Source organism: Nycticebus coucang, chromosome 9 (genome assembly GCF_027406575.1).
Source record: "Nycticebus coucang isolate mNycCou1 chromosome 9, mNycCou1.pri, whole genome shotgun sequence".
Lineage (NCBI taxonomy): Eukaryota > Metazoa > Chordata > Mammalia > Primates > Lorisidae > Nycticebus > Nycticebus coucang.
Window position 1 is genome coordinate 43,593,414 of NC_069788.1, and position 15,577 is coordinate 43,608,990.

The window sequence follows — 15,577 nt, forward strand, 5'->3', positions numbered from 1 at the left end:
GCAGGAGTACAAGACAGGAGTACAACACTGAGAGACAGCTACTGAGCTTCCCTGGAGAATAAAAGGGGTGGATGCCGAGGGTATGAGTGCAGGCAGAGCAGGAGACTCGAGCAGGAGACCTGGGCAGGAGGGTGTCATCCACTGGGATAGTCAGGCTCGTGGGGTGGAGAGCTTAAGGCTGGAAACCTGGGTGACCCTCCATCTCCTCATGCCTCTTTGACCTCACGAGAATTACTGGAGGTGCAGTGTAGGTACTAGGCCTGGGACCAAATAGGCCCTCAATCAATGGTAGCCTCAGAGAAAGTAGGGGACTGTTGGCATAGATGCTCAGATGTACCACACGTACCAAGGGGCTCCCACGTTCCGACAATCGGGAGGACGCCCAGGTACCCCTTTGCCCGACCCCTCATCCCAAGCTGCTCACGCTCCCCTTCCTCACAGGCCCCCGCCCCGCCCGCCCCGCGCCGGCCCAGAACGCCGGCGGCTTCGGAGGCAACGGCTAGGGAACCGCCGGCGTCAGCGTCGGCGGCGCGGCCAGCCAGACCGGAGCCCGGTGAGACCCCAGCGCCCGCAGTCCTGACCCGCTGGGGAACGAGGTGAGCCCCTGCCCGGAGACGCCCGAGAGCCGGGGAGCGTGGGGAGTGAGCGGGGCCAGGCGTGTGCAGGTGCGGGTCAATGTTGTGGAATGAATGACAGTCGTCCCTGGGAGCTTCTCTCTCAGGTATTGTCTCTGCTTTGAACGGCTAGGTGGGATGGCAAGGACAAGAGACAGTGTGTGCCTTTTTGCAAGCTGAATTCTTTAAAATTCGATTGTCTATGTCGTAAAAAGCCCCAGACTGGTTTGGGCCACATGCCCCACCGCCTACCCCATCCATCTCCTCCTGAGACCGGACGTCCAGCCGCTCCTGGTCCTTTCGGATCTCACTGCTTTTCTCTTCTATTCCCTCTGACTGAACGCCCACCTGTCTTCCCCTTGCGGGTTCCTTTCCCGTCAGTGTCGCCTTGCGACGGCTTCTCCAACGCCCCATCCCAAGGAACATCCCTCCGACACACTTTATTTTACTCTCGCGGCGTCGTATTGAAGGTAATCATCCTATGTTTTTGTGTCCTGTGGTCATCGCCTGGAGAACTGTCTCCTTGTCTCATTAGTCATCCTCAGCCACTCCAGCCACTACACAGTGACCAAAAGATTCTAGAGGCAATACTCTTCGCCTATACCTTTTCTATATTCCCAGTACATCCTCTATTTAAAAAAAAAAAAAAAAAGTATGTTGCAATAGGCTAAAGGTTGTTTCTGATGGAATTTAGGAATGCTTATTTTGAAATTTTGGAAGTGAATTTTGCCTTCCCAGGATTACAGAAAACACATGAAGGATAATATCAGAGGAAAGATATTCTTGGTGGTGTGGCTCGTGCCTGTAATCCTAGCACTCTGTGAGGCCTAGGCAAGTGGTTTGCTTGAGCTCAGGAGTTCCAGATCAGCCTGAGCAAGAGTGAGACCCCATTTCTAAAAATAGCCGGGCATTGTGTCAAGCCCTGTTAGTCCCATCTACTGGGGAGGCTGAGGCAAGAGGATCACTTGAGCCCCAGAATTTGAGGTTGCGGTGAGCAGTAACACCACCGCACTTAACCCCGTGGAGACTGAGTGAGACTGCCTCAAAAAAAGAAAATTACTCTTGCAAGTACACTAGTTTTCAGGATTTCATACCTATTGGGTCCATAGACAGAAAATTGGGTTATATTTAAACTTTTTATTCTTAGCTTTTAAAATATTCTAAACACACATTATGTAAACAAATCAATGAATGGATGGATATGGGTAGTATAGGGGAGTGAAAGAGATCATACTTTATTTTTTATTAGAATCGCCTCCAAAACTGCTTCCCCCCCACCCCCCGAGACAGAGTCTTGCTTTGTCACAGGGGCTACTAGAGTGCAGTGGTGTCATCATAGCTCACTGCAACCTCAAACTCCTGGGCTCAAGTGATCCTCCTTCCTCCTTTTTTTCTTTTTTGTTGTTGTTGTTTTTGCAGTTTCTGGCCAGGTCTGGGTTTGAACCCGCCACCTCCGGCATATGGGGCTGGCACCCTACTCCTTTGAGCCACAGGCGCCGCCCTTGTTTTTTATTTTTTAAAGGAAAGGTCTCATGTTGACTGGCTGGTCTTCATCTTCTGGCCTCAAGTGATCCTCCCACCTCAGCCTCCCACAGTGCTGGGATTACAGGCATGAGTCACCATGCTCAGCTTGGAGAGCTTCTTAACACAACCTGTTGGGTCCCACTTCTAGAGTTTTTGATTCAATAGGTCTTGTTGTGGAGCCTCCTTGACAGGAGGAGCTTCTGGTCATTGTAGCATGTTGGGAATGGTCTTGCTGATATATGAAAATGAGCCACTAGGATTTCTATGAAATCAAGACAGACATAATGCAACTAGAGAAACTCTAGAGAAGACTACTAAGAAAAATAAGGAAATTGTGTTTTTTCCCTTGCTGCCAGACATTTGATGAGTCCTTTAAAGACATATTTCCACCTGCCTGGCCTACTATCCTCATTCTAGAGCCTCCTCTAGACTTCTGTAATATTAATGGTCTTCAACTGGTCTTTTTGCCTCAGTATCTCCTATTTCTAGCACATGCAATAGAATTTTCTAGGATGATGGAAATGTTTTATTACTGTCCAGTAAGGTAATCACTAGGCACGTGCAGCTGTTGAGCACTTGAAATGTAGCTAGTGCAAGTGAGCAACAGAATTTTTTATTTTGCTTTATTTTAATTAAGTTAAATTTAAATAGCTTCCTGTAGCCAATGGCTACCATGCTGGACAACATGGCTCTAGACCATAGCACTAACACAATTCTTCTTCCCAAAGTGCATCTCTCTGTATATTACTACTCCTGCTCAAAGGCTTTAAGTAAGAAGTCCAGGTTCGATCCAATATGCAAGACCTTCCAGGAATAGATCTCAACATTCTTTTTAGGGGGCTTAACACTAACTTTACATGGGTCTGCTGAATTATTCGCCTTATGTTATCTATGTAATTTTATTCTGTTCTCTTCTTGAAATACCTGTTCTTCTTCCTTGCCCCTAGTTGGATGAAACTTCAATCATATCTTCTCCAGGAGGCTTTCTCCATCCCTCTATGCTGGAATTATTAATCCCACTCAGTAGGGATTAATATTTGTTGTATAAGAATGTAGCATTATCTATTGTGGAATTAGAAAGGCTAGATCTAAATTGTGGCTCTCCTATTTAATTGCTGTATGACTTGGAGAAACTCACTAAAGTCATCAGTAAAATGAGTATAATCATAATCAGAAAGATGGTATCTACCTCTTGAGATGATGTGTGAGAAAGAAAAACCTAGTAAATGGTAGGCCAGCAATAGATGTTAAAGACTGTCTTACAGCACTATACGATATTTTGGTATTTTTTAAATATATAGCATTCAATAAATGTTTATGGAACACTAAAAGAATTGACCGTGAATGGAGTAGTATTCTTCACTCTGAAACAAATGAAGGCTAAGAGTGGATATAATAGAAAAATTTATAAAATTGTGAAAATAAAAGCAGACTCACCAAATCCTAACCTAGTAGATGGGGCCACCTTTTAAAATATAAACAAAGTAAATTAAAGATAATAAAATGAAATACTACTTTCCATAAGTGAACAAATGGGATATAATACTTCCAAAGGGTACAATAATAGACAACACAAATACTTTAAATTGAGAAGAGAAGGATTCATAGGAGATAAACTATAATTAGTAATGCGAGAGGATGAAGATTTCTCTCTCTCTCTTTTTTTTTTTAGAGACAGAGTCTCACTTTATCACCCTCAGTAGAGTGCTGTGGCGTCACAGCTCACAGCAATCTCTAGCTCTTGGGCTTATGCGATTCTCTTGCCTCAGCCTCCCGAGTAGCTGGGACTACAGGTGCCCACCACAACGCCCGGCTATTTTTTGTTGTAGTTTGGCCGGGGCCAGGTTCGAATGTGCCACCCTCAGTGGGCCAGCGCCCTACCCACTGAGCCACAGGTACTACCCAAGATGAGGATATTTTGTGTCCTCAACAAGTCTCTTGATACAGAAGTCAAACACTGTTGGTTCTTATACCAAATCTGGCATGAAGAGGTGTTTTGTTAGATGTGTGCTTTGGTTTTAAGAATATGTAAAGTAACTGACAACATTTAGAAGTCATAAGATTCCGCTTAAAAATCTACCATTACAGCTTCTTCCAGAAAAATCCAGATCTGGTCATCCTGGGCTAAACATGGCAACAATTGCTGGAGCTAAGTAGCTGCCGCTGCTTTTGCCAATCTCCACTGTTCCTTGATGTTCATACTTGGCTAATTCATACCAAACCTGCCTCATTTCATACCAAACCATTTTCAGCAAAATGCTGGATTCTAAGACCCTGAGTCTAACTAGGATAGCAATTTCTTTCTCTCTTTCTTTTCTTTTTCTTTTTTTTTTCTTTTGAGACAGGTTCTCACTGTTGCCCAGTCTACAGTACAATGGCATCATCATAGCTAAATGAAGCCTCAAACCTCTGGGTTCAAGTGATCCTGTCACTTCAGCTCCAGCATAGGTGGCACTACAGGCAAAGGTCACTATGCCTTGTTATTTTTTTTTTTTTGGTAGAGATGGTGGGGTAGGTCTTACTCTTGCTCAGGCTGGTTTTGAACTCCTGGGTTCAAGTTATTCTCCTGCCTCAGCCTCCCAAAGTGCTAGGATTGCAAATGTGAGACACTGTACATGGCCAGCAATTTTATAATTAAGAGTTAATTAGACTCTTTTAGGTTGTCAGGAAAAAAATACGCTAGTAATGGAAGTGCATAGGAAGATTACGTGGAAAAAGTAAGGAAGATTGGGTAATATTCCTGTAAGTAGAGGAAAGAAAGGAGGAAATATTCCTTTTTTTTTTTTTTTTGAGTTCTGCCTGTTCTTCTTCTATTTGTAAAAAAATGAGGTATGAATTCTCTTGAGTGAGATATTGTAAAATGCCTTTCCCATATTTTTCTGTATTCCCCAAACACCTCACTGCTATAGTGAATTTGTGATCTTTAGCTAATGGTTGTTATTTACCGTACTACTGCTGCCCAATATTTTGAGGGTAAAAATCTAAGTATGGCCCAATTACTTAACTTTTCTAAAACTTCAGTTTCATCACCTGTGAAATGAGGTAAAAATTGTGGGAATTTAATGAAATAAAGTCATAAGTTCAAATAAACTCAGGAAAAATGTGTAGCACTTGGCCTGTAAGTGCTCAATAAATGATGGTGGTGGTGATGATGATGATGATGATACATGATCATTCTGAAGGAAAACAAAGTTACTAACACATTAAACTTGTTTTCAGCCTCACTCATTAAAGAACTATTTGTATGTAATTTGAGTGTTTAACCATATATTTTAGAAGTATGTGATATATATGTATATACTTTTTCACATTTATGTGGAAGAATTTTAGAGTTCATGCCTTTTTTATTATTCAAACATAGATTATTAAGAATGATTATATTTTGTCCCAGAGATGGATCTCTGTCAACCCTCATTAACTCTACCTTATCATTCTTTTAAAAGAGCAGAATAAGGCCAGGCATAGTGGCTCAAGCCTGTAATACTAGCACTCTGGGAGGCCAAGGCAGGTGGATTACTTGAGCTCAAGAGTTTGAGACCAGCCTGAACAAGAGCCAGACCCTGTCTCTAAAAAAACAGCTGAGCATTGTGGCAGCTTGTTGTCCCATCTACTTGGGAGCCTGAGGCAAGAGGATTATTTGAGCCCAAGAGTTTGAGGTTGCTGTGAGCTATGATGGTACCTCTGCACTCTAGCCAGGGCTACAGGGTGAGATTTATCTCAAAAGAAAAGAAAAAGGGAAAGGGAATGGAAAAAAAAAAAAAAAGAAAGAAAAGGAAAAGCTTAAAGTGAACCTTAGAGATAATGCTGTCCAACCATGTCATTTTGTGGACAAGGCAACTAAAATTCAGTTTCTAAGAAATTTGCCCCCAATTATATAGCTAATCAGAAAATAAGCCAGGACTAATCCCCTGACATCCTATCCACTGCTTTTTCTGCTATACCTTATGGCACTAGCTGGAAACTTGGCAGTCGTTCAAGAGGTATTTGTTGAGGGCTTGCCAAGTAGAAAGCACTATCCTGGGTGCTGGGAATAGCACCTTGACCAAAGTCCAGTCTTCTGAGCTTACATTTCATGGGGAAATCGGACAGTGGACAAATAAATAAATATTGAATCAGGTGTTGGCAAGTGCCATGAAGAAAAATAAAGGGGAAAGGGATAATGATGGTTGCCATTTTTTTGTGTGTGTGTGTGGTTTTTGGCCAGGGCTAGGTTTAAACCCACCACCTCCGGCATATGGGACCGGCGCCCTACTCCTTGAGCCACAGGCACCACCCTGGTTGCCATTTTAATAGAGAAGAAGTTAGAAGACTACTGAGCACTTAACCCTTAGCATTTTCAGTGAAAATTGGTGATTAATGCTAACTTTTACCTCTTGTATCATTTTCCTGCAATACAGCAACACAGTTAAATATAAAGAAAACTAAGTTTCATACCAGGACACCTGGGTTCTAGTCCTAGCTCTAACTATTAATAAACAGCTAAGACTGTTTAAACTTCTGGGCTTTGCTTTCTCCATTTGGAAAATGAGAATAATACACATAAATTATACAGTTTTGAGAGTTTTGTAAAACTGTAACATGTTATACAAATATAAAATATTATTCTATAGGCTGGGTGTGATGGCTCATGACAGTAACCTTAGCACTTTGGAAGGTTGGATTGCTTGGAGCCAGGAGGATTACTTGAGACCAGAAGTTTGAGACCAGCCTGCGCACCATAGTGAGACTCAGTCTGTACAAAAAATACAAAAATTAGCTGGATGTGGTAGTGCACACATGTAATCTCAGTTACTTGGGAGGCTGAGGCAGGAGGATCCCTCGAACCTGGACGTTTGAGATTGCAGTGAGCTGGGCAATGCCACTGCACTCTAGCCTGGGCAACTAGTAAGACCCTGTCTCACACATAAAAGAAATCATTACATAGAAATTTTATTTCCTTAGAAATGTGCTAAGGATCTACATTTTTTAAAATTGTTTTTTATTTGATCTCTTTTCATTCACCCAGGAATGATGCAGCTAGAAAGGAGCACCATTTCTGGTCTCAGCTCTAAAAACAGGCAAAGTTCTTTTGTATATGATGTTAAGCGAGATGTGTACAATGAGGAGACCTTTCAACAGGAGCACAAAAGGAAGGCTTCTTCCTCTGGGACCATGGACATCGACATTACCACCTTCAGACACCACGTCCAGTGCCGGTGCGTGTGTCCAGTCATTCCATCAAGCCAGGCAGGACCTAAACCTAACCTGACTCATTTGGTGTCCACCTCTGTCTCCTTCTCTGAATTCCTATATCCAATCCCTGCAGTTTATTGTGTAATTTTTCACTCACTGTGGCTAGCTAGGTCCTACAATTCAGGGGCTCTTAATCTGTTTTTGTGCTATGAACCTTTCAGCAGTTGATGAAGCTAATGAACCTCTTTTCAGAATAATTTTTTTTACTATTTTTTTTTTTATTGTAGTGAAATAAGATTGGCCGGGCATGGTGGCTCACACCTGTAATCCTAGCTCACTGGGAGGCCGAGGCAGGAGAATTGTTTGAGACCAACCTGAGCAAGAGAAAGACCCACTAACGTTAAAATTAAAATAAAAAAATTAGCGGGGCGTCATGGCAGGCACCGGAGTCCCAGCTACTCGGGAGGAGTGTAGCTTGAGCTCATGAGTTCGAGGTTGCAATGAGCTGTGATGGTGCTACTGCACTCTAGCATGGGCAACAGAGTGAGACTCTCAAAACAAAAAAAATATACATGTATAACATAAAATTGGCTATTTTGACCGTTTTTAAGTATGCAATTCAGTGGTATTATTGACATTCCCAGTATTGTGCAACCATCACCATTATCTATTTCTAAAACTCTTTCATCACCTCAAACAGAAACTCTGTTAAGCAATAGTTCTCCATTTCTCCCTCCCCACCAGCCCATCTTAACCTCTCTTCTACTTTCCGTCTCTATGAATTTGCCTATTGGAACTATTTCATTTAAGTGGAGTCATACAATGTTTATCTTTTTGTCTTTGGCTTCTTTCACTTAGCACAATGTTTTCAAGGTTTATCTCCACTGTTGTATTGTATGGCTGAATAATATTCCATTGTATTTATATACCATATTTATTTTTCCATTAATTTGTTAGTGGACATATAGCTTGTTTCCACCTGTTGGCTATTGTGAATAATGCTACTGTGGACACTGGCTTAGGAGATCTGTTTGAATCCATTTTCAATTCTTTTAGGAATATACCTAGGAGTGAAATTGTTGAATCATATGGTAATTCAATGTTTAACTTTTTGAAGAGCTGCCAGACTGTTTTCCAGAGCTGCTGTACCATTTTACTTTCCTACTGGCAATTTATAATTTCTCCACGTCCTTGCCAATATTTGTTTTCTTTCTTTCTTTCTTTCTTTTTTGAGACAGAGTCTCAAGCTGTTACCCTGGGTAGAGTGCAGTGGAGTCACAGCTCACAGTAACCTCAAACTCTTGGGCTTAAGCCTCAGTCTCCCAAGTAGCTAGCACTACAGGCGCCCGCCACAAAGCCTGGCTATTTTTTTGTTGTTGTTGTTGCAGTTATTGTTTTTTTAGCTGGCCCTGGGCTAGGTTCAAACCCACCACCCTCAGTGCATGTGCCTGGCACCCTGCGGACTGAACTACGGGCACAGCCCTGTTTTCTATTTTTTTAATCATAGACAACATAGTAGGTATGAAATTGTTTCTCATTGTGGTTTGTTTGCTTTTATTTTTGTTTTGCATTTTCCTAATGACTAAAGATGATGAGATCTTTTCATGTGGTTTAGTGGTCATTCATATATCTCCTTTGGAGAAATGTCTATTCATTTCCTTTTCCCTTTTTAAAAATAGGGTTGTCTTTTTGTTATTGAGATGTAGTTCTTCATTTATTCTGGATGTTAAACTCTTATCAGATATATGAGTTTTTCAGTCTTATATGATGTATAAATATTTTCTCCCATTCTGTAGGATAGGTATCTTTTCACTCTCTTGATTGTATTCTTTGACATACAAAAGTTTTAAATTTTGATGAAATCCAATGTGTTTATATTTTCTCTTTTTGCCTAGACTTCTGGTGTCATATTTAAGAAACTATTGTCAAATTCAAGATCATGTATATTTTCATCTCTGTTTTCTTCTAAGAATTTTATAGTGTTAGCTCTTAAGTTTAGCTTTTTGATCTATCATGAATTAATTTTTGTATATAATATAAGGTAATGGGCCAACTTCATTCTTTTACATGTGGATACTCTATTTCTCAGAATAAGTTGTTGAAGAGACTATTCTTTACCTTTTGGTCTTGGACAGAATAATTTTTAATACTTAAAATAAATAGGATTATAAGCAAAACCAATTGCATTAAAATATAGTTATCAAAATATGAAAATCCCCAAATTATTTTATTTATAATGTGGATCTAATAACTACTATAATTTAAAAGTAGTGATGAGTGCATATGGTATTTCAAGATATCTGCAGCAATTGTAATGTAGTATAAAAATAGTTGTGATTTCACTGGTGACAAAGTCAAGTTCTGCTGGTACCACTGTGGTTTGTTGTCAGCATTAATAATTGAAGAAAATGATAAATATCGGTTAGAGAAAATAAAGAGATCTTTTCCGATTTAAGTTCTCATGCATCCTCAAATTCTATCTATAGACCACTGGGGGGTCCATAAACTTCAGGTCAAGAATCCTTTGTGACCTACATCATGGCACTAAACCTAATTACTCAAGTTGTCCTCACTCACACTGATTTATTAGTTCCTCTTGTACCATGGTCTACTACCCAACTGGCACGTATTGGTGACAGTAAGGAAAGCCTCCACACAGACCTTCCCCTCCCTAAGGCCTTCTCCTTTGTCCATATCCTTCCTTTTGCAAGTTGTAATCTTAAATATCCCTCCCCAGTTCTCTCATTTCCTCTGCTGCAAGATGGGTGAGGAGACAAGGGTCAAAGAGGGCATCTGGGCTTTGTCTCTACAAAGTGATAGCCTTTTTCTAACTTAACAAATAAATATTCCCAAAGAAATTTCAACTTTCCTCACCTTGCCATCTGGACACTTAAATCTGACCCATTCTACCTCCTGTGGGTTTTAAAACAGTTCTTATTTCCTACTTCTAAAACATACAGTTCTCAGCTGGACACAGTGGCTCATGCCTTTATTAACCCTAGCACTTTGGGAGATGGAAGCAGGAGGAATGCTTGAGGCCAGTAGTTTGAGACCAGCCTAGGCAACACAGCAAGAACTGTCTCTGCCAAAACAAAAAGATAATAAATAAAGAAATGAAATATACACTTCTCTCCACTTCTGAATTTTAAGGAGAAAGGTAGCACAACACATGGGTTATGAGCATGATTCTTAAGCCAGGCTACTTGAATTCCAGTTCTGCAGCTCCCCAGCTGTGACGCCTTAAGTAAGCTATTCATTCCGATGGTGTCTTAGTTTCCTCACCTGTAAAATGAGCATGATTAGGGCACCTACCTCAGAAAGTGACTAGGAGGATTTAAAGAGTATGTATCTGTAGAGCACCTAGGAAATACAAACTGCTAAGTAAATGTGGAGGTTTTTCTTCCAAGTAAATAATCTTTTAACTCCATCTCCAAAACCTCTTATCTCTGTCCTCATTCTTTTCCTCTTAGCAACTGCATGTACTCCCTTTCTTCTCAAAATCTCCACTGTGTTTTTATATTGACTCTTACATCCCTCACTTTTAAGATGCCTTACCTAAAATCCAGATTCATGTCCAAATGCTAATTCCATTCCCCCATAAGCTGCAACTTCTATTCCTCCTTGATTCCTGTCATTCTTAGAGCCTCACTACTCCATGTCCATTGTATTTTTCAACCATGCCAGCGAGCTCTGAAGACTCTGCCTAGAGTGGCTGGCAAAGTGACACATGGAGAAGAAGGGAGACTAAAGCAGGTTGAGAAACAAATTGCCCCTGTGTCATGCTTTACCCTCCTCCATAGAGGGTCATAATTAGAAAGAACATGGTTCGTGTGACACTACTGTTGAATAGCTTACCTGCCTCATACCCAGGGACTCTCCTAGAATAGCAATGTGATGTTTCTGCCAAACCAATGGTCTTGCTTCTTTTTCCTGAGCCGAATTTAACAGCTGCTAATAGGAACTGTGGAGATAGCAGAGTGGACAGATGACTGCACTAGGAATCAGAAGACCTGGTTTCTAGCCCCAGCTCCTCTCACATTCCTGTGACCTTGGCAAAGTCACATTTATTTAGCCTTAATTACGTTAGGAATAGCAATGTTCAGAGTTGTGAGAGTCAAAAACGTGATATTACTTCTTTTACAAGCACATATTTTAGCCCTGCATGTGCTTTGGTTATATTTGTTGTTATAGTCATATCCCAATTATCTAGCTCAGCTCATACATGAAAAAAATCTTCATTATCTGCTTTCAAATCCATGTTAAAATGTAAAAAACAAAGAGCAATTTAAAAACAAATTATTTTTACTGATTGATGATGATTCTGCTGTTTTAGATAACCCAAAGACTAAATAAAGTAGGTTTTCTCAATCTCTGCACCATTGACATTTTGGACCAGAAAATTATTTCTTGCTGAGAAATGCCCTATGCACTGTGGAATGTTGGCTTTCTACCCACTAGATGCCAGTCATGAGAATCAAAACTGTCTCTGGCTATTACTAAATATCTGCTGGGGAACAAAATTGCACCTGGTTGAGATTCACTAGGTCCAAGGATAATATTTTATAAAGCTATTTCTTTGTATAACTTACTACTTATGCACAGGAATTCATATTCCATATTTTATATAAATTTCCCCTATCACAGGTCAAAGCCTGAGTTACTATTTGGTCAAAAATTTTAGTATATGGGAATGATATAAATGTGTTTACCATCCCATTACCCATCAGCATTACATATCTCAAAATACTGTCCTTACCAAAAAAAGCAATTGCAGTCCATTTTCTACTGGAAAATTGGTAGGTTTAATTCTTCCCAAACAATCTATAAAAACAAAGGACTGATTGAATGCTGGACATATAAGGTTTAGTTCTTACCATACACATAGCTCTGGTTCTGAACCTGAGGTATTTTTGTCTTCCAAGGACAAAATTGCTGGAGACATTTTTAGTTGTGTCAACTGGGGAAGGGTGTGCTGCTGATAAATAGTGGGAAGAGATCAGAATGTTGCAGAACATCCCATAATGCACAGGATAACCACAACAAAGAATAATCTGGTCTAATAGGTCACAATGTCAGTAGTGCTGATGAGAAACTGATGTAAGAGAAAAAAGATTATGTACTATGTCTTTTCTTGGCTATATGTGCATTTTTTGGAGAACCTAATCAAGTCTTTGCTCTTCTCTCTCACAGCTGCTCATGGCGCAAGTTCCTGAGATGCATGTTTACAATCTTTCCCTTCCTAGAATGGGTGTGTATGTATCGATTCAAGGATTGGCTTCTTGGAGACTTACTTGCTGGTCTAAGTGTTGGCCTTGTACAAGTTCCCCAAGGTAAGGAAAATAGAAAGCTGCTTTTTCTTTTTTTAGAAAGCTGCTTTTTCTTTTTTTAGAAAGCTGCTTTTTCATTCAAAGTCAATATATCTTGTCCATTTATCCAGAGTAAACAATTACTTATACTAGGTGAACAGAGAAAAAAATGTGAATTCTCTCATGTCATTACCATTTTTTCTCTTACCTCCCAGATTTCTAAACCCTCCAGAGTGGTTCTAAAAGACTTTGTTTAGTTTAGGTCCTGGAATGCTTTCCAGAGGATTTGTAATGCCCACAATTGGTCATTTGTTCCTTAACTAGTCATTTCACATTCATGACTACAATGCATCTTACTTGGCATTGGTTTTACAATACTTTGAAAGGTGAAGCATGGGAAACATAGCATGTCAGCATCTTTCCAGCAGGTGACAAGCAATCCAGTACCTTCTCTGTGGTCTCCCAAATTGCAGTTCAAGTAAGACAATAAGATCACACAGATAGGAGCGGGAGCTAGCTGGGCTTTAGAAAGCTTATTTCCCAAATAGGAATCAACAACTCTTAGTCCAATAAATGTTAATTCCAGAGTCCATAGGGACTTGTCCAGTTACAAGAGTCACTGTGCCTAAAGAAACCAAAGGTAGACCTTCCAACTGGATATTTTTCGTTCATTTACAGTCCTCTTGGTGCAGATGGAGTGTGCTACTTTGGCTCATTTTTATCATAAGCAATTCTGACTTGGCAACATAGCTGATGTTCTACCATTATTAGGTTTCCAGGGAAACAGAGCTAGAAAATTAATCCAAAATAAAATTTTTCCACAGAGAAAGAGAAAGGGTCTTACCAAATCCTTTACAAACAATAGTTTACAGTTCCTCAGATTGTCATTGAACACCTTCACTTCTCTATTCTTCAGGGGTCCACAGGCAGGTCAAAGCTTGTGTTCATGCACGTTGTCGACAGCACAAAAGAGGTCAACCAATTGGGCAACTCCAATTCAACTCTGGCACAGGGCTGTAAATTGGGGAAAAGGGATGACTTTTCATTTTATTTTATTTTCTCATTTTTATAATTATTACTTATAAATTATCATACAGTAAAACAGGCTTTTTTTCTTTCTTGGTGTATACTTCCATGAATTTTAACATATGTATTTCTGGGCTTGGTGGCGCACGCCTATAATACTAGCACTCTGGGAGGTCAAGGCAGGTGGATAACTTGAGCTCGTGAGTTTGAGACCAGCCTGGCCAAGAGTGAGACCTTGTCTCTACTGAATGTAAAATACTGAGGCAAGAGGATCTCTTGACAGGTTGCTGTGATGCCACAGCACTCTACCCAGGGCAACAGCTTGAGACTCTGTCTCAAAAAATAAAAAAAAGTACAAGTTTGTGTCATCACCATCACAATCTGGATACAGAATTATTCCATCATCCCAAACTGTCTTTTTGGTCACATCCTCCCCTGATCTATAACCCTTAGCAACTTTTTTTTTTTTTGAGACAGAGCCTCAAGGTGTCACCCTGGGTAGAGTGCCATGGCATCACAGCTCACAGCAACCTCCAACTCCTGGGCTTAAGCGATTCTCCTGCCTCCGCCTCCCAAGTAGCTGGGACTACAGGTGCCTACCATAACGCCCGGCTATTTTTTGGTTGCAGCCATCATTGTTGTTTGGCGGGCCCAGGCTGGATTTGAACCTGCCAGCTCAGGTGTATGTGGCTGGCACCTTAGCCGCTTGAGCCACAGGCACCAACCCTACCCTTAGCAACTTTTGATCTGTTCTCTATCACCATAGTTTGTCTTTTTGAGAATATCATATAAATGGAATCATACAGTATGTAAATTTTGAAGGTTGGCTTTTTTCATTCATCATTAAGCCTTTGGAGATTCATGCAAACTATTGTATCAACAGTATTTTTATTGCTGAGTAATATTTAATTATATAGATAGACCACAGTTTATCCATTCATTAATTTGCAGACATTTTGTTTCCACTTTTGGGTTGTCACAGTGAAGTTGCTATGAACATTTATTTTTTAATTTTTTTTTGAAGTAGTTTTTTTGTTTGTTTGTTTGTTTTTGTTTTTTGTGTTTTTTGGCCGGGGCTAGGTTTGAACCCGCCACCTCTGACATATGGGACCGGCGCCCTACTCTTTGAGCCACAGGCACCGCCCGCTATGAACATTTATGTACAGATTTTTTTAAGTCTTTTATTTTATTTATTTATTTATTTATTTATTGAGACAGAGTCTCAAGTTGTCACCCTGGGTAGAGTGCCGTGGCATCACAGCTCACAGCAACCTCAAACTCTTGGGCTTAAGTGATTCTCTTGCCTCAGCCTCCTAAGTAGCTGGGACTACAGGCACCTGCCACAAGTCCCGGCTATTTTTTGGTTGTAGTTGTCCTTGTTGTTTGGCAGGCCCAGGCTGGTTTGGAACCCGCCAGCTCTGGTGTATGTGGCTGGCACCCTAGCTGCTGAGCTACAGGCGCCAAGCTTTATGTACAGATTTTTGTATGAATGTATTTTCATTTCACTAGGGTGGAGTTGAGTTGCTGGTTATTTGGTAAATATATCTTTAACTTTATAAGAAACTGCCAAACTGTTTTCCAGAGTGATTTACCAACCATTTTACATTTCCACCAGCAATGTGTGAGAATTCCATTTCTTCCACATCCTCATCAGCACTTGATATCATCAGTATTTTTTTAATTAATTAATTAATTTATTTATTTATTTTGAGACACAGTCTCACTCTGTCACCCTTGGTAGAGTGCTGTGGCATCCCAGCTCACAGCAACCTTAAACTCTTGGGCTCAAGTAATCCTCTTGCCTCAGTCTCCCAAGTAGCTGGGACTATAAGCGCCCACCACAAGACCCAGCTATTTTTTAGAGATGGGGGTTTTGCTCTTGCTCAGGCTGGTCTCAAATTCCTGAGCTCAAGCAATCCACCTGCCTCGGCCTCC

The 15,577-nt window shown here is 40.6% G+C and overlaps 1 protein-coding gene across 4 annotated transcripts in view; it reads left to right on the plus strand.

The window, feature by feature from the left end:
• The first annotated feature begins 469 nt into the window (after window positions 1–469).
• The window catches only part of SLC26A8 (solute carrier family 26 member 8), an 82,541-nt gene continuing 67,433 nt past the window's right edge, over window positions 470–15,577 (plus strand). The window contains exons 1-3 of one of the 4 annotated variants that reach the window (XM_053603804.1): window positions 470–596; window positions 7,144–7,333; window positions 12,501–12,640. In XM_053603804.1, the coding sequence (XP_053459779.1) occupies window positions 7,146–7,333; window positions 12,501–12,640 (328 nt within the window). In that variant the 5' untranslated portion in view covers window positions 470–596; window positions 7,144–7,145. Of the gene's footprint in view, window positions 597–671; window positions 722–958; window positions 1,085–7,143; window positions 7,334–12,500; window positions 12,641–15,577 lie in introns of those variants that run through there. The other 3 variants (XM_053603805.1, XM_053603806.1, XM_053603808.1) reach the window with 3 other exon arrangements.